The sequence below is a fragment of the Oncorhynchus mykiss genome, chromosome 27, assembly GCF_013265735.2.
Source record: "Oncorhynchus mykiss isolate Arlee chromosome 27, USDA_OmykA_1.1, whole genome shotgun sequence".
NCBI classification, from domain to species: Eukaryota; Metazoa; Chordata; class Actinopteri; order Salmoniformes; family Salmonidae; genus Oncorhynchus; species Oncorhynchus mykiss.
The window spans coordinates 3,246,686-3,269,797 of NC_048591.1; the positions used below are offsets into that span (position 1 = coordinate 3,246,686).

General features: G+C 41.2%; 2 protein-coding genes across 3 annotated transcripts; one reads left to right on the plus strand and one right to left on the minus strand.

Moving 5' to 3' along the window:
* Positions 1 to 1,124: 1,124 nt before the first annotated feature.
* On the minus strand, positions 1,125 to 8,428 carry LOC110507346 (eukaryotic translation initiation factor 2A). The gene is made up of 14 exons (XM_021587277.2): positions 8,356 to 8,428; positions 7,935 to 8,004; positions 7,766 to 7,837; positions 7,406 to 7,524; positions 6,891 to 6,990; positions 5,986 to 6,068; positions 5,664 to 5,737; positions 5,426 to 5,570; positions 5,181 to 5,297; positions 4,288 to 4,862; positions 2,805 to 2,918; positions 2,492 to 2,608; positions 1,926 to 1,991; positions 1,125 to 1,785 (listed from the first exon to the last, which is right to left on the minus strand). The coding sequence occupies exons 1-14, from the start codon at positions 8,381 to 8,383 to the stop codon at positions 1,720 to 1,722; spliced, it is 1,746 nt and encodes a 581-aa protein (XP_021442952.2). The 5' UTR covers positions 8,384 to 8,428; the 3' UTR covers positions 1,125 to 1,719.
* A 250-nt stretch (positions 8,429 to 8,678) lies between these two features.
* Positions 8,679 to 13,193, plus strand: LOC110507347 (stress-associated endoplasmic reticulum protein 1). Of its 2 annotated transcripts, none has more exons than XM_036965276.1 (3): positions 8,679 to 9,026; positions 9,199 to 9,274; positions 10,710 to 11,416. In XM_036965276.1, exons 1-3 carry the CDS (start codon positions 8,943 to 8,945, stop codon positions 10,859 to 10,861), a joined length of 312 nt encoding a protein of 103 aa, XP_036821171.1. In that variant the 5' UTR covers positions 8,679 to 8,942; the 3' UTR covers positions 10,862 to 11,416. The 2 variants fall into 2 exon arrangements, with proteins under 2 accessions (XP_036821171.1, XP_021442953.1); XM_021587278.2 differs by lacking the exon at positions 10,710 to 11,416 and adding an exon at positions 12,566 to 13,193 and having other exon boundaries at positions 8,774 to 9,026.
* Positions 13,194 to 23,112: the final 9,919 nt, after the last annotated feature.

The following is a 23,112-nucleotide window of genomic DNA, read 5'->3' on the forward strand; positions in this document are numbered from 1 at the left end:
GTTTGCTGCACTGAAAGTGAAGGGGCTGAATAATTTTGCACGCCCAATTTTTCAGTTTTTGATTTGTTAAAAAAGTTTGAAATATCCAATAAATGTTGTTCCACTTCATGATTGTGTCCCACTTGTTGTTGATTCTTCACAAAAAAATACAGTTTTATATCTTTATGTTTGAAGCCTGAAATGTGGCAAAAGGTCGCAAAGTTCAAGGGGGCCGAATACTTTCGCAAGGCACTGTATATATGGGCCTCTAGCCTCTTTCTGCACCTGGCATCCACCAAATGCTGCACTGTGTTGCCCCCACTATTACAACAGTTAACCTTGATATTGTTTCCACATTCACCATAATCCCGTTCCCCTCCCACTTGGCACATATTTTATTTTCTTTGCACAGAGACACTACACATCCCAACACCTTAATGGAGGTGGGACAAACTCTCTAACAGCGAAAGCCAGGAAGCCCATCTGAACATCCTTAGGCAAAACCTTCTCAAACATGAATACTGCTGTCAGGCTTTCACTTCTCTGCCCCTTTCTTACTGAATAGCCTTTTGGCTTCAACCACTATGCTCCCTCCGCACTACATTTTATTTTATATCATCTATGGACATAGATAGTGGAACCCCAGAAATGACCCCCCCTCAGCTTAGCCGAAGCTCCAGGGACATAACTCGTTTTTTTCTTCCCATTGAGTATTCATTTTCAGAATCGTCCTGTTGAACATGGTCAGCACAGAATATTAACAGTCTACCATTACCAATGAATCAGGCTATTGCGACTTCACCTATCTTTCTTACGCCCTTGGTTAATCGAATAGGTTGCACAGTAGATGAGGCCCCATGGTCTCATCAAACACGATTACAACTTTCCACTTCGACACATTACTTTAGTTTTCCACTAGCTTCACCCTCGCAACACTAGAAGTGCCACTGCTGTCAGCAGCGCTTATAGAAGGGTCATTCTTTTTCACCAGACCATCCAGGTCCATGACATTCATCATCCCCACCCATACCGTCAGAACTATCATCCATGTCGTGTACAGTCCAGTACAGCTGTTGCTAAACGCCTAACCCAATATAGAACAATGGATTCTATATTGCTTCTCCACCGACCCTTGAGACCACAAAAACGTTTTCTACATAACAAATGTTTATTTTTCTCGGTTTACCTTTCGGGTGGTTACAATATCACTGGTGTGTTGTGTGGTTGCCAATGGCAAGGAAGAACCGTGGTTGGCAATGCTCTCGTCCAATGATAACCCAATTCAATCAGTACTATTCTCAATTATACTTTTTTTTTGTGGCAATTTATGAAATTAGCACCCTTTTCTTGGAACCATGAAGAAGAACACCTGTTTTGGCAGCATACCTTTTTTTCAGAATCTCAATGAACTGAAACTAGTTAATTCAATTTAAAGTAAAAACCAACGTAACATCTAGCTGTTGAAACAGTTAACTGCTCACTATATACATCAAATTCTAAATAATATGTATTATCACTGGCTTTAATAACCTGTACATACATTGCATAGCAATAGTGCCTTGATGTTAAGTTTTCAAGGCTCAAATTGACTTTAAAATGTGACAAGCCTTCCCGAGTAGTAAAAATGGTATGAGATCTGAATTTGTGTCCATTAAATATAGCTTTGGGAGTGCTCTTGAATCTTGATCATATGGCAAGGATGTTTTGTGTTTTATTCATGAACAAATTCAGTCATTTCTTTTACACTTTTAGTTGAAGATCCTCAAGCTCTTTCATGAGTTGAGCCTCCTTTTCCATCTTTTCAAGCTAAAAGAGAAATGACAAGGGAGAAAAAGAGAATACATATTTGAACACAATTCTGTGATATTTACAAGTTGAATATACAAATGTATAAACTGTGGATATTTATTGACGGTTTGCGTGACAATAGTTTGTCAGAATAATACCTGGTTCTTTTGAATGGGTTTCCCAGTTGCTTGCAGCGCTTTCAGCTCGTCTATAGCTTTCAGTTTCTAGGAGTTAGTTTGAAATGAACAGAATTAATGTACAGCTAAGCCATTCTCAACACCAAGGGCAACACTTGACGTGGAACATACTCAAAGAGTCATTTGTCTACAGTATGCTTGTGATAAATCATTTTCATAGGAGTGAAAAAATTAAAAGGTCAAGTACAGAAAGAAGTAAAACTCGCTTTCCCACAGACATTTGGGAAACCAGTCAACGGTTTCTCTTTATTTTTTACAATTTTCTACATTGTAGAATAATAGCGACTTGTTTGGTTACTACATGATTCCATGTGTTATTTCATAATTTTGATGTCTTCACTATTATCCTGCAATGTAGAAAAACTCTTGAAAGAGTAGGTGTTTAAACTTTTGACTGGTAGTGTATATTGCATATGGGAAATGACTGTAAAGTAAATTTGTAAGTAACAAACAGGTTACTGCAGGTACTTCAGCCACCAACTGATACAGTAACTCCTGAGTAATAAACAGTGACCGTGTTTTGTTACCTTTTTGACGCTCTTGATCTTCTTGTCAGTCTCTGGGTCGCCACAAGAGGTTTCAGGTTGAGCATTACTGGCTGGAGATGGGTCTGACTGGGGCTCAAGGGCATCTGGGTTTATCTCCTACACAAGCAGAAAATATAACTTGTTCAAACCCTAGAAGGCTTCAAACGTCACAAAAATAATACACACAACTTGAGATCGCTTACCTCGCTAACTCCCACTCTCCCCATCTGATAACTTAGACAAGAGCAGTAGATGTAGAGCTATTCTCCACCTCACTCACTCATTAGGAGAAGATCATGCAAAGCATCTGTACCGGTTTGGCTGCTTTCTTTGCCTCTCGTTTTTTCTGGTTCTTCAGAGCCATCTTGGACAGCTGCTTGTCTCCGGTGGCGCCAGGCCTCATGTTCTGTGGAGGCTCCTCTTCATGCTGACAGAGAAAAGGGTGGATATTTATGGATATTCCCTCATCACTATTAGGTTTTTCTCCTCAGGGGTGGATTCAATACAACTTTATTTGGCCCTTTAACCCATCCGAGTTTAAGCCAGGGGAGGGGTGTGTGGGTTCTGCTAAGCTATATGGAATTGTTTTAAGATGGTCATAACAGGGATCATTTAGTTATTTGATTTTACATTTTAAGACCCCAAAAAACATATTCAATTTATTTTATTTTTTTATGTCCTTACTGCTACTAGCCCATACAAACGCATTGAATAACAGATAGTCCCAAAAATATCGAAAGGAAGTTTGCTCTGAAGTGTCTCTCCTATATCTGTTAAGATCAGGAGAAAAAAAAAGTGTTGTCATACATGTTTTTAACACCATATTTTTGGCAAAATATATTTAGATTTGACACTTTTTTGATTACTACATGATTCCATGTGTTATTTCATAGTTTTGATGTCTTCACTATTATTCTACAATGTAGAAAATAGTAAAAAATAAAGAAGAACCCTTAAATGAGTAGGTGTCCCCACAGTTTTGACTGGTACTGTACATGTTGGTGAGAATCTCACCTTTGCAGAGGGGTAATATTAGTGTGTAGCCCAAACGGTTTGGACGCTACAGACAGAAGTTGGCAGATCGGCTGTACCGACTTCAGACGAGTCTCCTGACACTTGTGATGGTCTTAGAGCAAAATGGTACCATCGTGTTCGTGAGAGTCTCATCTTTCCATAGAGGGGTCATAATAGTTTGTAGGCCAAAACGTTCAGACGATTTTGTGAGAAGACCGATTCTCAGGATGTCTCATGGTCTGACAAACACCGCTCTAGCTTTGTCACCTTTCACCACAGATTCGGAAGTGCAACATAGCGGATGTGGTGGATTGAGACGCATCCAATGCAAAAGACATTTCTATCCTAAACTTTAAAAAAAATATATATATATTATGCTAATTAGATTTCCACGCCGACATTGACCTTAGGGGGTTAAAAGGATAGTTCACCCACATGACATCATGGTTTCTTTACTCTGTAAGCAGTCTATGGACAAGGTAAGACAGCAATCCATGCTTTGGTTTTGTTCACCTGGCCACGGTCTCCAAATGCTAACTTGTCAGCATTTATGGCACAAAACCAATGCCTGGTATCACTAATATTAGCACCAATGCATTTTATGTCCAAATCATCCCAAAGTGTTTCAAACTGATTGTGTAGCTCAATAAAGTCACTTAAAAGATGATTGGACATGCTAATTTGAATTTGGGGAACTCTCTCTTTAAATGCACATTTTTGTTTTACAATTGAATGTCTACTGAAAACAACACAAACCTGACCCCTGGACCTCCTCTACTCACCAGTTTGGAGCTGGCTGTGACCGGTTTATTCCGCAGGGCAGGTGGGCGGTAGGCCTGGGCCGGCTTGGCCTCTGTGCTGCCCAGCTCGCTGGGTGCTGCCTGGTACTTCACCGGCCTCTCAGGGAACGTCCCGTCTGGGAAGGGCTGCCACACAGTCTCCCAGAGCTCTGTTCCCGTCGGCGTGTCCTGCTTGTACAGAACCGTGCCAGTGTAGTGCCAGATCTTATAGCCGTTACTGACACGTAGCCGGGGGGCACAGGTCGACGTGACGACATGTTCACCGTCTGGGCACCAGGCGAAGTGGGTGGAGTCGGGCACCTGGGGCTTGGACACCTGCTTCCACTTCTTGACATCCCACACCTCCATCTGGCCCCGTAGGTTCCCGAAGCCAGCCAAGACCAGGATGTGGCCCTGGGGGCTGTAGTAGACGGCATTGCGGGGGCCCGTGCCGAAGTCGAAGACAGGGTCACACTTGAGGTTGTAGACAGTAGCCTTGGCGGGCATGAAGCCATAGACCACGCAGAACTCTGTGGAGCTTGGGCTCCATGCCACATCGTAGATGGGCCCGTTCTTCTCTGTTCACAACACAGATAGATACCACACGTTTATGAACAACAGAGCATCAGCTAAATTCATTTAAATGAAACCTGGGCGTAAGCAGCGTGGCTCGGTCAGAGGTTCGAGCTGCTCAGCGTACAACTGCACTCTGGTTCTATTTTTTTTAAATAACGCGCTGCTCACGCCAGATAATACTTAATAATATGGCTCGTGCTCCCGCCCGGCAAAATCTACACGTCCAGTGTAACAGCTAAAAACATACCGAATGACCATGCCTTCAGACATACAAATAATGGTGGAGTAAAAACACACTATATAGAAATCTGCAGACTCACGTAGCTGCACAGCAGCAGTCTCCCCATTGGTGGCCAAGTAGTGTAAAGTTTGTTCTCCGTAGTATGAGGCTCCTGTTTTATCCACCTCTATGCTGGCCTGCACCAGAACCGCAGTGGCTGATGGGAAAAAACAAAAGCCGTCATGGCAGTAATCTTCTACAACTACAAACTTTATTAGGATAACGCAAACCACACATTCTCCATAACATTTACTTAACATAATTATATTATAAACGTTGACCAACCTTTTTTGTTCCATAGCATGGTCACCCTGTCGGCCTTAAAGAAACTCTTGTTGGCCAGAGCACAGGTCGGGCCACCAAAGTTGGGATATTGGTATAGCCGGACAAACGAGGGGGCACCTTTGCTCCCAGGGACATAAACAGCCACCTTCAGCAGAAACACAGTGGCAAATGTCAGTACCCTCTTCTACAGTCAGCTAACCAAACTGATATATGGAAACCAGATAAAACAGAGGTATACCTTACTAGGCTGACTTCCAGGGGACAGCATAAACTCTGACACCTTCTGCAAGTGAAGCTTATTGGCAATGTTGACTGGGAAAAGAGATGATTAACTAATACAACTATTGGTACTTGTACAATATAAAGTGCATAAAATCGCTACCTAGTTCTCTCAATAAATGATTGGTTCTGTGTCACATCAGTATGGAGCTGCCATCATAGCTTGTTCTATATTGTTAAGGAAATCTCTTGACCTCAATGGGAATTCCTGGTTGATTAAACTTTCAATAAATAAATACAATTTATGGTGGACAAGAAAGGGGGCAATTGAAGACACTTACTAAAATCGTTGTTTTCGAAAAAGTGAAGTTCATTGTTAACACTCCTGACCGCAATCTTCTCGTCATCTGACCAACTTGGACACCTGTACACATTGACAAGATAAAAAATGATCTGTTCAGAAAATAAAGGGCATGATGCAAACATAGCTAAAAACTCAACATTTTCAGTTTCTATTCAATGGAGCGAGGGGTTATAACGATCGACAGTTGGACAAAGTGGTGGCAGACGTTATCTAGCCTTCCCAAGTCCATCATTAATTAAATCACACTCACATGATTAGTAACCTTGTCATAGACTTGGGCCTAGGCTGTAGCTTAGTGGGCACACAGGAGACCCTGTTTCTAACTCAGTCTGTGCATCATTGATGGGCAACACATACTAATGTATTTATTTACCCTTCTTTTTAGAGGTAAGTTGACTGAGAACATATTCTCTTTTACAGCAATGACCTGGGGAAGAGTCACAGGGGGAAGGAAAGGGGATGAATGAGCCAATTGGAAGCTGGGGATGATTGAAAGGGGCCAGGATAGGAATTTAGCCAGGACACCGGCTAACATCCCTACTTTTATGATTAGTGCCATGGGATCTTTAGTGACCACAGAGAGTCAGGACACCTGTTTTAATGTCCCATCTGAAAGACGGCAACTTACGCAGGGTAATGTCCCCATCACTGCCCCGGGGCATTGGGATCTCCTTAGACCAGAGGGAAAAGTGCCCCCTACTGGACCTCCAACACCACTTCCAGCAGAATCTGGTTTCCCATCCAGGGACCGACCAGGACCGACCCTGCTTAGCTTGAGAGGAAAGCCAGTAGTGGGATGCAGGGTGTTATGCTGCTGGCTAATCCTCTGCATTTCTTTACAGATGGACAAACACACAATAATACAACACTGTGCAAACTCACCATCCCTGAACCTTCTTCTGGTAGAGAGCCTTGAGGCAGGTCCCAGTTTTCAAATCCCACAGCTGCAAGTTGGCATCTCCCTGTGGGTTGTCCTGCGTCTCTGACAAGAGAAAGGGAAACTATAAACGTTACTAATTGTAAAGTGCTAGTGCAGCACAAACAACCACAAACCATACATTGCAATGGACATGACATTCAAATTATATCTAGTTTCAAACTGAACACATTTCAACTCCCTACTCGTGTTCCTGTTTGAGGGCTCTAATACACTAGGCAAACAGAGTAACGTATAGTCCGTTCCAAAAACTCTGTGAATAAAAGGTACATAGAACTAGGTAGAAAGTAACTCTCCGTCACTCCATTTGCATAGTGTGTAGAGCCCTTTAGCCATAAATAGATTCCTGAAATATGCTAAGGAGTACAATATCAAGGGTCAGTGTTTTCCATTTATCATCATCTAACCAAATCTTATAATAAATGTTTTATTGCATTTCTATGTAGTTATGGAAACTTACTGCTATACACCTGCCATGTAGCCAGCACAGTGTTCAGCGGAGAGAACTCCAACATTGCAGTCTTTGGAAGGTCAAACGACCTGACTTGAGAGCCATCTGCAACCTTCACAACAGTGACCCTGACAAACAAAACATGGGCATGACAACTACTGTAATCGGAACAGTCTCAACGCATGCAAAATATTCCAATGACTGAAGAGGTAGTCTACAGGACTAATGTCATTCAAACTACAGCATGCAAGAGTTGTATACTAATTCTGCATACGGATACATAGGGCTTGGGGCAAAAGTGGTGTACTATATAGGGAATAGAGTGCAATTTTGGACGCAGACATAGTGTCATGATGTAGCTTTTATTACTTCTCTCCATTGCACCATGCAAACAATGTCCCGTCCTTGCTGAACGCCACATATCTACTTTGCCGAGGGTCCCTGAAATTGAAAGGTTTAGTAAATAAAAATGGAATTCGAAACAGTTGCATAGTGATTGATTTGGCTAACAATTTAAAATTGATGGAAGGGGAATGACCTTTGAAAATCTGCATTCTTCTCGCAGTTTGGTGGTCCACGGAGCAGCACTGTCCCGTCAGATCCCCGGACTGTGTGATCACAATAACAGCAGCAGTTAGTCTAAAATCACTGATGTAATAGCTCTGGAAGATTAAAGAATTGGCCATATTATCATCAGCAGGAGGTGAATCTGATTGGAACGGAATTTTACTTGCATGCTACAGCATCTGCCAAAATATTTATAAAGCATTTGGCTAGCTTGTAACATTATTACTCTGACAACAGCAGGTCACAGTCGACTTGAAATTAAGGAAATTCCAACATTCCAACTCACGTGACAGTTAAGATGGGCCGTTGCGTATATTCTACAACCCAGGTTAACATGTAAAACAACACGTAAACAACAAATAAAGAGTTTACTCTTCAATAAAGTAACCCACCTGCTAAAATAGGTATGGGGGGCGCCATGATGTACCGGAAAGAGAATAATTTGCAAAAGGAAATGCGGAAGTCTCAATAAAAAAGGGGCGTGTCATTGGAACATTGGCCACATCATCATGAAATATGTGACTAATCACATTTTATGTCCAAAATAAATTCACTCCTAAATTGAATGTTGTTTATGATCAAATACATACTGATCTATAAAAAAAATTATGAAATGCTTTTAGCCATTTTGTATTCTTTCTAAGAAAAAAAAAAACATTTGTGGAATGACACGACCACGGAATAGCCCTTCCTGTGTGGGAGTGGTCTACTTTGTGTGTACGTAGACAAATTCGAGACACCCTGCCAATGGTGGAGTTTGTTTTGCATGATCCGGTGCCCCGCTGAATCGAGATTTTAATGAAGGACCAATTGGAATGGTCTAAAGTCTATTACGCCCGGGTACCGGGGCATGCAAAACGGACTCCCCTCACTCATCACTAAACGGCGACCGAGCTCTGGAAATTAGCCTACTGTCTACATTTGACAGACACAACTTCATAAATAATCAATAGCTAAAAGGCTACAATTATCTTAAACAATGGTGGCAAAACAGAGAATACGCATGGCCAACGAGAAACACAGCAAAAACATCACGCTGAGAGGCAATGTGGCCAAATCCACGGTAAGTTTTTGGGATACAAAGAATCAATAGTCAGTGAAGACTGTACTAGATACATTTCTATTTTGTTTGAAAATAATAGCCTAGTTACTTGTTTGAATCGTTTCAAAATATCTAAAAGTTTACTTCAACATTTTGATGTATCTTGATGTTGGTTTCTGATCTATTTCTGCAGAGAAATCCAGGTGAAGACAAGGTGGCAGTGGGACCATGGCTTCTGGCGTTATTCATCTTTGTCGTCTGCGGATCAGGTAAATACATATGTACAGTGTACACGTTTTTTCCCAATGATGTATACATTACTATTGGTTTATTTCTCTCGGCCTATGTCTCATGATAAACCAATTGTTTTACGCGGCTAATATTATGTGATTCAGGTAAGGAGTTCCCCATTCATAGACACTATAGCTATTTTTAGCGCCTATTGATGAAGGTATCTTCTTCCCGGGGGACTTTAGTTAAGAGCCCACCCTTGGTCTGAACTAGCCCAATATGTACTCTTAAGAAGCCTAACGTTACCAAGGACCTTATGTTATTTTCAGAGGTAGACTTGCTCTAGCAGCCAAAACAGCCAAATACTCCATCTAAACGTTAATCGATTCTAATTTGCAATACAGTTCTAGAAACATAAAGCCATTTACTTTCATATCACATCTAAATAATTGTACAAATGCAAAATACACACATACTGCACACTGTTAACCGCCTTTATCATAGTTGCAGCCAACAGTATTTTTCAGTGACAACACGTTTCTGGTGGCCTTCTTCTTTTACACACAGGTGTTCGGAGCATGCTATAGATAACTAATTAGCACAGGGGGTCCCTCTGTCTTTCGTAAACACTTAACATGGATATATGGCTTTGTGGGAATACTAACTGCATAAAAGGTGTGAATCAATTTAACGTTTTGTTTTTTGGAGAAAAAAAATACAGAAGAGGCCTTCATTCAAAGACTCTTATTTGTAAAGGAACTGAGAGTCATGATCAAAAGCTAGGTTTCAACATGAACATGCATGGCTTGCGGTACAGTTTTGGAAACATAAGGAACATATCTTTCATATCAGCGATAAATAACTTTCAAAAAACAAAAGGTGAAATTACTACACACCTTTTTATAGGGTTTGGGTTAGTGTTCCCACACAGCCTTGCCAGAAGATACTGAACCTACCATTACACCGGTTTACACTGAGCTGCACTGAGGTCAGAACGCAATCATGGTTACATTAAGACACCGTAGAGCTGGCGCGAGATATGGGTCAGAAAACTTACCTCAATGCATTTTGCAATGGCAATTGCGTTCCGACCTACAGCTGATACCGTCGGCTGTAACTGCAATAAATCCAGATAAAATTATGTACATTTAGGGTATATTTTGCATTTAAGAAATTGTTTTGATTTGATATGAAAGTAATAGGTTTTTTGTTTCTAGAACTGTATTGCAAATGAGAATCGATTAATGTTTAGATGGAGTATTTGGCTGTTTTGGCTGCTAGAGCCAGTCTACCTCTGAAAATAACATAAGATACTTTGACCATGTCCATCTTTTCATGTCCATCTGACATCTGCATTGGCCGTGCAGCATTTAAGGTGATACGGCCTCTGCAGACGTCAGGGCATTCATACTTCATGCGCTTTGTGGAGTAACGCAGAGCTGTTGTCAAGGAAGTGAGTTTGTGTTTATACAGGACCTCCCGCTCCCACCTTTCGTCAACCAATCATCTCATTGTGGAGCTATACTGCGCCCTCATTGTTACAGCATTTTGAAGACTCATGGCGATGCGGTACGGAGCTCAGTTTGGCCTCTGGATGCTCCACAATTGCTTCACACCCCCCATAAGGAGCCTCCAAGCACATTTTCAAATCAAACATAAATTGGCTTTAAGGAGTAACGGTATGCTTGCCTACACTCCTTAAGAGTACATTCTTTGGCTAGGTTAGGAGATGCAATATGATATCAAACATCAGTTTCTCAAATAAGTGCTGTTTGACTGAAAGGTTGAAGTTCACCACTGTATCCACTAACTCTCTCAAACCTTGAGCTTAGGCCCTCTGGCGGTGGACAGTTTTAGATAGTTATACTTCCTGTCTGTACCTAATAAGCATAAGTGTAGTGTTACTTTTGCAAGGTCCTATCCAACAATCAAACATTTCGCTACACCCGCAAAACATCTACGTATGTGTAGGCGACCAATAAAATGTGACTTGATTTGTGTGATGTACAGTGATACCATAGCCAGTAGGCTACTGCTGAATAGGAGCACATATACATTTTTCAGATTCAAATAAAATGTTTTTTTACACATATTTTGCAGATGTTATTGTGGGTGTAGTGAAATGTTTGTGTTCCTAGCTCCAACAGTGCAGTAGTATCTAACAATCTAAAAGTAAAAGAAAGGAGTTCAAAAATATATAAATATTAGGACGAGCAATGTCAATAGGCATTGACTAAAATACAATAGAATACAGTATATACATATGAAATGAGTAAAGCAGTATGTAAACATTATTCAAGTGTCTAGTGTTCCATTATTAAAGTGACCAGTGATTCCATGTTTATGTATATAGGGCAGCAGCCTCTAAGGTGCAGGGTTGAGTAAACGGGCGGTAGTCGGCTAGTGATGGCTATTGAACAGTCTGATGGCCTTGAGATAGAAGCTGTTTTTCTGTCTCTCTGTCCCAGTTTTGGTGCTGTAGATGTCCTGGAGGGCAGGCAGTGAAGCGTTGAGCAGACTGCACCAACCTCTAGAGAGTCGTACGGTTGCAGGAGGTGCAGATGGGTTGGGGCAGTGTGATGGGGATTGCATCGTCTGTGGATCTATTGGGGTGGTATGCAAATTGAAGTGGATCTAGGGTGTCAGGTAAGGTAGATGTGATATGATCCTTAACTAGCCTCTCAAAGCACTTCATGATGACAGAAGTGAGTGCTACGGGGCGATAGTCATTTAGCTCAGTTACCTTTGCTTTCTTGGGTACAGGAACAAGGGTGGACATCTTGAAGCAAGTGGGGACATCAGACTGGGGTAGGGAGCGATTGAATATGTCCTTAAACACACCAGCTAGCTGGTCTGCACATGCTCTAAGGACGCGGCTAGGGATTCCGTCTGGGCCGGCAGCCTTGCGAGGGTTAACACGTTTAAATGTCTTACTCACGTCGGCCATGGAGAACGAGAGCCCACAGTCCCTGGGAGCAGGCCACGTCGGTGGCACTGTGTTATTCTCAAAGCGGGTGAAGAAGGTGTTTAGCTTGTCTGGGAACAAAACGCCATTTCATCAATCTAATCTAACCATCCCCCTGCTATTTGATAGAAGCAGGAATAACCTCTGTATTTAAATACAATCTAAAGATAAGATGGGTTTGAATTTGCTGCGTCATACTATCATGCATGTTTTTTTTCTTCCACAAGTGGGATAAATAAATCAGTCAATCAAGAGTACATAAACCACAGTGGAACTATCAGTTTATGTAATGTGATTGAGGGCCCTATTTAATGTTCCTCTCTCAAACACATCGAATGCTTAATAGTGTTCTGATATTTTTCAGCAATCTTCCAGATCATTCAGAGCATTCGAATGGGAATGTAATATCAGGAGCCCTACCGCCATCACCTGTTTCCAGCATTCCTCTACACATCAAGTGGTTTCATGGTGCCTCACAAGACTGAAGATGATCAACTACCATCTGTCCATTCCTTTTTTCCACTATTTCTCTTTTTCCCCTCTTTGGCATAGCCAAGCAGGGTAAGCACACCCTTGTCATCTTTGCCTTACATAAATTAAGAAAAAAAAAAAGATTGGAGATGTTGTTGTTTCAGGGAACTACATGGGTATTTGTACAGTGATGACTGCTGTATGTGTTGATTGATGTGCCAAAACCAAATGGAGTGAATGTCTGATATTCTCCTGTGGTATAAATTCCAGAACACAAGACCACAGTGACTTCATTCTAGGACTAAACTCTTCTTCTTGGTTGTACACGGCCAGTATCTGGTGTCTTATACCCTTTATATTATAATGAATATTATGTGACGCCTTTGCTGTATTTACAGTCATTTCTTCAGTTACGAAAGGAAAGTAAAGGTCTTTTGAATCAGAAGATTTGCACTGTGTGGCTAAGACAATGACATCTACTATTTCTGCTTAAACAAATAAAAAAAGGTGTATCCTTGTTATTGTTTGACGTGTTATTTTCTTGAGTGGCTGCATGCCAAATAACATTGTATGGATCATGCACTTCAAATGTGTCATGTTGTATTGAAAGAGGAATATAAACAAACAACTGGTCCTGTGTGGCTCAGTTGGTAGAGCATGGCACTTGCAACACCAGGGTTGTGGGTTTGATTCCAATGGGGGGGGTGTATGTGTTCTAAAATGTTCTTATGGGATTAGTGTTACTGGTGGAGCTCAGTAACATCTGTCCTGTCTGAATCTGCCATGTCAATAGTTTTTACTTGGCAGGAAGGTTTATTATCCCAGCCATAAAAACCTACTGTTTTTTTTTGGCAAACTGGTCCTCTGATAATACTTATCCTGTGTGAATCGTCATCCCTGTGTTTTGAGGGATATTAGAGTTTAACATGTGCTGCACCCAGTTTGGGTAAGAACATGGGAAGAAATTGATGCCTAAAACAAAGTGCTATACACAGCCTACAGATGAATGCTCTGTTTTGTCATATCAACTTTCTTAGTGACTTCTTTTAAAAGGTGAAGTGGACAATATTGTGCCAATGAATTGATAAATTGCCAAATACGTCAGGTAATTAAATGTCTGCATAGGTTACAGTTCATGGTTCTTATTGATATGCATTATTATTTAGACTTTTACCCAACTGAAGGCCATTAGACCAATATTAGGATACCCCTAGATGTGAAATATCTTCACTCCTTGAAGGGCCTCCAGGCTTCTGTCACAGTCCATTTTGAATGAGGGAAAAAAGTTTTACAGGGGCAGTTTGGTAAAACTAATCCCGTCCGAATCGTCCACTGCAACAACGGACATACTGGGGTAATAATTACATAACCGACGTTCCATAGTAATACTAGTCCTGTGCAAATTGGGCTTTTAGTCCCTAGAATTGGAAAATGTGTAGTAGCAGTGCAGCATTGGTAGCTTTTTGTGTATTATTACTCTTTCATCGCGCCATCCCATTAATTTTTCCCATAGAGATTAGCACCCTATGACAATGTCCGTATTCAAGTTATTGCTTACTTATACCCTTTAATCATATATCATTGGAAAGCTTAGATTCACAGCTATCCATAATCATTTTCGGGAACGTTCGGGTCAACAGAACTTTGGCCTTTAGTGGACATATCAGAATTACCTGTATAAATGGCTTTAAAAATGAAACCCTGATTCATTTTAAGTAATGTTTGACAAGTCCTAAAAGGTAATGAAATTATTTAACCAACTATTCTTTTTTTTTTTACCCCTTTTTCTCCCCAATTGGTAGTTAGTCTTGTCCCACATCTGCAACTCCTATACGGACTCGGGAGAGGGAAAGGTCGAGACCCAACCCCCTTAACCCGGAATCCAGCCTCACCGATGCTCAGGGGAAACACCATACACCTGGCAACTGTGTCAGCATGCATTGCACCCAGCCTGCCTCAGGAGTGCCTTAGACCACTGTGCCACTCGGGAGGCCCAATATAATCAACTTTGAAAGAAAAGCTTCAACTATTGTTTTAAAATCCCATATCAAATCAAATCAAATCAAATTTTACTTTATTGTACCATTGACATTAGAATGTTGGAAGCTTAGCCATAGAATTCCATGTAATGGGGCAGCTATGTTTTGGATTGTAACTTTGGCGATAGAGGCACCAAATTGCACACACACAGTTAGAACAGGGTTTAAAAAAGATTTGTAGAGCCATCACAGAATTCCCTCGTTAACCCCACAGAGGCAATTTTTTCCAATATGGCCACAAAACAACTCAATGGGGTTTTAGTGGAAACTTTTGCATGACCATTCCTGTATGAAATATAATTGTTGTTTATGCCCAACATTTTTCATAGTGATGTAGAATGCACAACCACATGAGCCAGGTGCGCCAGATATACACTGAGTGTACAAAACATTACAAAACATCCAGATGGCATCCAGGTAAATGCTGTGATCCCTTATTGAGCTCACTTTTCAAATCCACTTCAATCAGTGTAGATGAAGGGGAGGGGACAGGTTAAATAAATATTTTTAAGCCTTGATGCAATTGAGACATGGATTGCGTATGTGTGCCATTCAGAGGGTGAATGGGCAAGACAAAAGATTGAAGTGCCTTCAAATGGGGTATGATAGTAGGTGCCAGGCGCACTGGTTTGTATCAAGAACTGCAGTGCTGCTGGGTTTTTCACACTCAACAGTTTCCTGTGTGTATCAAGAATGGTCCACCACCCAAAGGACATCTAGCCAACTTGATACAACTGTGGGAAGCATTGGAGTCAACATGGGCCAGCATCCCTGTGGAACGCTTTTGACACCTTGTAGAGTCCATGCCCATACGAATTGTGTCTGTTCTGAAGGCAAATGCTGAAATCGCCACTGTACCTATCAAATCCTTGCATGTTTAGAGAAAGTGCCAAGTGTGTGCAGGGGCTTGTTTAGAGGTTTCATCTGGGCAGGACTTGCGTATGCCATTGTGGCTTTGCTGCATTGGGTTTAGTCGACTTCATCGAATGTATGCAAATGCATGCGTAATGGTCAGCATCTCCCTTCCTCGCACCCACACAGCGGCCACAAGGCATCTCCTCCACTTTTGACATCCGCAACTTCGATGTGTATGTACACATAAACCTGCAGAGGCACCGCCAAAGAGCTCAACGTCAGCTTTATCAATGTGAGTTTTTCACCCTTTCTAGCAATGTCAGTCAACTCCACACGGATGTATAGATTTTAGACCATAGAAATGGATATCCAAATAATGCATGTGTCAATGTCTTGAAAAACAAAAACCCCACTTAAGCTTGCATTCTAAAACAAGTGTAGAAAAACGCACTCTAGAAAAGGCAGGCGACCGACCTTGACCGTAGTTCTATTTTTCAGTTGCAGTGCATCAAACTTGAATTACTTAAACTGTATTCATAGTTGGAGGCACAAACGTGCATCACAGCAGGTAGCCTAGCTGTTAGAGAGGTAAGAAACCAGAGGGTTGCCAGTTCCAAATTCCCCGTTCTGCGGGAAGTGTGCTGGCAACCAGGGGGTTGCTGAAATCAAATCCTTGATGCCACTGCCTATGGAAGTAAGTATTCGCTAGGTAGGTTTATAGGTTTGGGTCTTTGCGTGTCAAAAAAGATACACATCAAATAAACTTTCATTTGACACGTCAAATAACAAAATTCTATGAAACACCGTTTGCGTCTTTGCTTGTCAAAATGATACACGTCAAATAACAATATTTGACGCGTTAAATAAGCTTTTAATTTGACACGTCAAATAACACAATTCTATCCTAGAAATTTGTGTGTGCTCAATTTGCATGTGCAAACCAAGCACCACCGAATAATCAACAAAATTTGCATTTTTTTTTATACAGATGTTATTAGCAACTTCTGGAGTAGCTCCATTTGGAAGTAGCAACTTCCTCTCCTCGCTCCTACCTGGGCTCGAACCAGGAACACATCGACACAGCCACCCTTGAAGCAGCGTTACCCATGAAGAGCAAGGGGAACAACCACTCCAAGTCTCAGAGCGAGTGACGTTTGAGTGACGTTTGAAACGCTATTAGCGCGCACCCCGCTAACTAGCTAGCCATTTCACATCGGTTACACCAGCCTAATCTCGGGAGTTGATAGGCTTGAAGTCATAAACAGCGCAATGCTTGAAGCAGAACGAAGAGCTGCTGGCAAAATGCACGAAAGTGCTGTTTGAATGAATGCATACGAGCCTGCTGCTGCCTACCACCGCTCAGTCAGACTGCTCTATCAAATCATAGACTTAAGTTATAACATAATAACACACAAAAATACGAGCCTTAGGTCATTAATATGGTCGAATCCGGAAACTATCATCTCGATAACAAGACGTTTATTCTTTCAGTGAAATACGGAACCGTTCCGTATTTTATCTAACGGGTGGCATCCATTAGTCTAAATATTCCTGTTACATTGCACAACCTTCAATGTTATGTCAGAATTACGTAAAATTCTGGCAAATTAGGTGGTCCAAACTGTTGCATATACCCTGACTCTGCGTGCAATGAACGCAAGAGAAGTGACACAATTTCACCTGGTTAATATTGCCTGCTAAACTGGATTTCTTTTAGCTAAATATGCAGGTTTAAAAATGTATACAGTGGGGCAAAAAAGTATTTAGTCAGCCACCAATTGTGCAAGTGGCTTCGTAAGAAGCATTTCAAGGTCCTGGAGTGGCCTAGCCAGTCTCCAGATCTCAACCCCATAGAAAATCTTTGGAGGGAGTTGAAAGTCCGTGTTGCCCAGCAACAGCCCCAAAACACTGCTCTAGAGGAGATCTGCATGGAGGAATGGGCCAAAATACCAGCAACAGTGTGTGAAAACCTTGTGAAGACTTACAGAAAAGGTTTGACTTCTGTCATTGCCAACAAAGGGTATATAACAAAGTATTGAGATAAACTTTTGTTATTGACCAAATACTTATTTTCCACCATAATTTGCAAATATATTCATTAAAAATCCTACAATGTGATTTTCTGGATTTCTTTTCTCATTTTGTCTGTCATAGTTGAAGTGTACCTATAATGAAAATAACAGGCCTCTCTCATCTTTTTAAGTGGGAGAACTTGCACAATTGGTGGTTGACTAAATAATTTTTTGCCCCACTGTACTTCTGTGTATTGATTTTAAGAAAGGCATTGATGTTTATGGTAAGGTACACATTGGAGCAACGATACGCACCGCATCGATTATATGCAACGCAGGATACGCTAGATAAACTAGCAATGTCATCAACCATGTGTAGTTAACTATGATTGATTGATAGATTGTTTTTTATAAGATTAGTTTAATGCTAGTGTAACGGATGTGAAACGGCTAGCTTAGTTAGCGTGGGCGCTAAATAGCGTTTCAATCAGTGACGTCACCTGCTCTGAGACCTTGAAGTAGTAGTTCCCCTTGCTCTGCAAGGGCCGCGGCTTTTGTGGAGCGATGGGTAACGACGCTTCGTAGGCGTCAGTTGTTGATGTGTGCAGAAGGTCCCTGGTTCGCGCCCGGGTATGGGCGAGGGGACGGTTTAAAATTATACTGTTACATTGATGCTGTTGACCCGGATTACTGGTTGCTGCGGAAAAAGGAGGAAGGTCAAAAGGGGGGTGAGTGTAACGGATGTGAAACGGCTAGCTTAGTTAGCGTGGGCGCTAAATAGCGTTTCAATCAGTGACGTCACCTGCTCTGAGACCTTGAAGTAGTAGTTCCCCTTGCTCTGCAAGGGCCGCGGCTTTTGTGGAGCGATGGGTAACGACGCTTCGTAGGTGTCAGTTGTTGATGTGTGCAGAAGGTCCCTGGTTCGCGCCCTGGTATGGGCGAGGGGACGGTTTAAATTTGTACTGTTACACTAGCTAGCTAGCAGCTTGCTGCATTCGCGTAACAGACAGGCTCCTCGTGGAGTGCAATGTAATCAGGTGGTTAGAGTGTTGGACTAGTTAACTGTAAGGTAGCAAGATTGAATCCCCTGAGCTGACAAGGTAAAAATCTATCATTCTGCCCCTGAACGAGGCAGTTAACCCACCGCTCCTAGGCCGTCATTGAAAATAAGAATGTGTTCTTAACGGACTTGCCTAGTTAAATAAAGATTAAATAAAGTAAAAAAATTACAAATAAATAAAGAAAATATTTGGCCAAATCGGTGTCCAAAAATTCAGATTTCTGATTGTTATGAAAACTTGAAAACTAAGTAATCGGCCATTCCGATTAATCGGTCGACCTCTAATCCTGATGCAATAGAAAATGCAGTTATAGCATTAAGGGCATGGGCGACCTGGTCTTTGTCTCTTAAGAAAAAAGCCAGTTGGGAAATGTTGATTTCTTTGTTAAAAATGGTTAAGCCATGCAAATTTGCATTATTCAGAATATCTAGAGATAGAAGTTCCACAACCAAAATTAATAAAAATGGCGAAATTGGGCATCCCTGTCGTACACTTCTGTTGATACTGAATCATTTGGAAATATTAAGGTTTAGTAACAGTGAACTATTTATATATTTGTAAAACATGCGAATGACTGATAATATTTTAACCGAATCCAAAAAGTTTAAGTGACCTACAGAGAAATTCAAGTTCAATTGTGTCAAAGGCTTTACAGAAGTCCAAAAATAAGACAACCGCATCTGAGTCAATTGCATCTGAATAATCTGTAAGGTCCAAGAACATTCAACGGATATTAAAGCTTACAGTGCCTTGCGAAAGTATTCGGCCCCCTTGAACTTTGCGACCTTTTGCCACATTTCAGGCTTCAAACATAAAGATATAAAACTGTATTTTTTTGTGAAGAATCAACAACAAGTGGGACACAATCATGAAGTGGAACGACATTTATTGGATATTTCAAACTTTTTTAACAAATCAAAAACTGAAAAATTGGGCGTGCAAAAGTATTCAGCCCCCTTAAGTTAATACTTTGTAGCGCCACCTTTTGCTGCGATTACAGCTGTAAGTCGCTTGGGGTATGTCTCTATCAGTTTTGCACATCGAGAGACTGACATTTTTCCCATTCCTCCTTGCAAAACAACTCGAGCTCAGTGAGGTTGGATGGAGAGCATTTGTGAACAGTAGTTTTCAGTTCTTTCCACAGATTCTCGATTGGATTCAGGTCTGGACTTTGACTTGGCCATTCTAACACCTGGATATGTTTATTTTTGAACCATTCCATTGTAGATTTTGCTTTATGTTTTGGATCATTGTCTTGTTGGAAGACAAATCTCCGTCCCAGTCTCAGGTCTTTTGCAGACTCCATCAGGTTTTCTTCCAGAATGGTCCTGTATTTGGCTCCATCCATCTTCCCATCAATTTTAACCATCTTCCCTGTCCCTGCTGAAGAAAAGCAGGCCCAAACCATGATGCTGCCACCACCATGTTTGACAGTGGGGATGGTGTGTTCAGCTGTGTTGCTTTTACGCCAAACATAACGTTTTGCATTGTTGCCAAAAAGTTCAATTTTGGTTTCATCTGACCAGAGCACCTTCTTCCACATGTTTGGTGTGTCTCCCAGGTGGCTTGTGGCAAACTTTAAGCGACACTTTTTATGGATATCTTTAAGAAATGGCTTTCTTCTTGCCACTCTTCCATAAAGGCCAGATTTGTGCAATATACGACTGATTGTTGTCCTATGGACAGAGTCTCCCACCTCAGCTGTAGATCTCTGCAGTTCATCCAGAGTGATCATGGGCCTCTTGGCTGCATCTCTGATCAGTCTTCTCCTTGTATGAGCTGAAAGTTTAGAGGGACGGCCAGGTCTTGGTAGATTTGCAGTGGTCTGATACTCCTTCCATTTCAATATTATCGCTTGCACAGTGCTCCTTGGGATGTTTAAAGCTTGGGAAATCTTTTTGTATCCAAATCCGGCTTTAAACTTCTTCACAACAGTATCTCGGACCTGCCTGGTGTGTTCCTTGTTCTTCATGATGCTCTCTGCGCTTTTAACGGACCTCTGAGACTATCACAGTGCAGGTGCATTTATACGGAGACTTGATTACACACAGGTGGATTGTATTCATCATCATTAGTCATTTAGGTCAACATTGGATCATTCAGAGATCCTCACTGAACTTCTGGAGAGAGTTTGCTGCACTGAAAGTAAAGGGGCTGAATAATTTTGCACGCCCAATTTTTCAGTTTTTGATTTGTTAAAAAAGTTTGAAATATCCAATAAATGTCGTTCCACTTCATGATTGTGTCCCACTTGTTGTTGATTCTTCACAAAAAAAATAATACAGTTTTATATCTTTATGTTTGAAGCCTGAAATGTGGCAAAAGGTCGCAAAGTTCAAGGGGGCCGAATACTTTCGCAAGGCACTGTATATAAATCCTGTTTGAGTCTAATTTATAATGTCTTCCTTTCTTTAATCTTTTGGCATAAACCAGAGCAAGCCATTTGTAATCAATATTTAATAAAGTAATTGGTCTCCAATTGTCAATGAGAGAGGGGTCTTTATCGGGCTTTGGAATCAATGAAATAAGGCCCTGTTTCATAGTGGAGACCAATTCCCCACTTTTGATGCAATCTTGAAACATATTAAAAATCGGGTCTTCTAGTAACTCCCAAAACGGTCTATATAACTACGTAAAATGTATGAACATGTGAAATCATTATGTGACGTGCAGTCACATTTAGGTCCTGATTGGTCAACAAGCTTATTTGACACATCAAATAGTGTTGTTTGACGTGTATCCGGCGGTCACGAGTCATGAAGGCAGTCAAATTCCACATGACCTTTTAGTCACAGTAATTACACGGAACCCAAACTGGCTGTGCGCGTGCGCCATTGTGCACCATCATGCATAAACGCGATCACGACACGCAGGTTCAAATATCAAAACAAACTCTTAATTTGGGGACAGGTCGAAAAGCATTAAACATTTATGGCAATTTAGCTAGCTAGCTTGCACTTGCTAGCTAATTTGTCCTATTTAGCTAGCTTGCTGTTGCTAACTAATTTGTCCTGGGACATAAACATAGAGGTGTTATTTTACCTGAATTGCACAAGGTCCTCTACTCTGCCTATTAATCCACACATAAAACAGTCAACCGAATCATTTCTAGTCATCTCTCCTCCTTCCAGGCCTTTTCTTCTCTTGACTTTATATTGCGATTGACAACTTTCATAAATTAGGTGCATTACCGGCACTGACCTCGTTCATCTTTCAGTCACCCACGTGGGTATAACCAATGAGGAGATGGCACGTGGGTAGCTGCTTCTATAAACCAATGAGGAGATGGGAGAGGCAGGACTTGCAGCGCGATCTGTGTCAGAAATAGAACTGACTTCTATTTTAGCCCTTAGCAACGCAGACGCTCGTTTGCATGCGCAAGCAGTGTGGGTTCAATGATTGAATAACATGTATGTCAAAATGTATTTTGCAACGTGCGCGAGCGGTGTAGTCAGCCTGTTAGGCTTCTCCTTGCTCTGATGCTGTTGATGGTCATTAGTAGCCTACCAAACTTGTTAACTGCCTGGGACTAAGCACTCTATTGTCCCTCTAATCACTCTGACATCATTGCAATGCAAATGTAATCAAAAATTGAATCAAACACTTCATGAGAGCACATAAGCTCATGTTGTGCAACATTTCTATAGGCTATGCAATTGTGTGAAAAAACATAGTGATGGCCTCTACTAAAAAAAAGGAGGCTCCCATCAGCTTTCTATAGGCTAGGCCTACAATATTTATTTCTCAACTTTCCTAATATTAAGCACATTGCTTATCTATACAACAGGAGTATAGCCTACCTGGCTTGCATGAAAATGAACCACAGGAAAAGCGATCTCCATTCGCTAACTAAGTGCGTAGATGACATGTATTTTTTCCCGCTGCCTCTGTTTCGAGACAGGTGCATGATAATGGTCCATTCTAAATCAAAAATGAATATCACACATATATTATTTAGTATATGTAAATACAATAATAAATCAAGAATAGTCTGATGGGTGACAATATTAGCCTATCACTTGTGAATGATATATTATCACTTGTGAATGATGCCCAGCATAAGGTTTGTATCACAACTAAAGCGTCCAAATAACTTCTCAAAATTAAGCACATTAATCCGCTTTACAAAGGCCGTAGAGCCTAACTGGCATTCATAAGCAGTGTGCTTCAAGTTTGGGGAAGATCATTTTCACCATAAAAAATGCACCTTTATAATAAAAGCATTACATGCAGAAACGCATTTGCGGACACTTTTGAGAATGGTGTTTTCCCGCTAATGGAACATTCACGCTTGTAGCCTTTCTGCGCTTATAATGTGCAGGAATAGCTTAATAGTTTAGCAACATTTTAACTTGGGATCTATCGCATCCCACAACTGTCCCAGACTAAGTTTGGAATATTTATTTCTCGCACAGAATAGAATAAGTCGACTTTTGTACTATGGGGGACAGTAGATTGACATAGGCTAGTGCT

Excerpts from the sequence above, each read along its gene's own strand:
- LOC110507347 (XM_036965276.1), top strand. The coding sequence starts at position 8,943 with ATGGTGGCAAAACAGAGAATACGCATGGCCAACGAGAAACACAGCAAA. Across the intron at positions 9,027-9,198 it reads GCAATGTGGCCAAATCCACG|AGAAATCCAGGTGAAGACAA; the intron begins GTAAGTTTTTGG and ends CTATTTCTGCAG. Across the intron at positions 9,275-10,709 it reads CTTTGTCGTCTGCGGATCAG|GACCTCCCGCTCCCACCTTT; the intron begins GTAAATACATAT and ends GTGTTTATACAG.
- LOC110507346 (XM_021587277.2), bottom strand. The coding sequence starts at position 8,383 with ATGGCGCCCCCCATACCTATTTTAGCAG. Across the intron at positions 6,069-6,890 it reads CAGAAGAAGGTTCAGGGATG|GTGTCCAAGTTGGTCAGATG; the intron begins GTGAGTTTGCAC and ends CAATGTGTACAG. Across the intron at positions 5,298-5,425 it reads CATGCTATGGAACAAAAAAG|CCACTGCGGTTCTGGTGCAG; the intron begins GTTGGTCAACGT and ends TTTTCCCATCAG.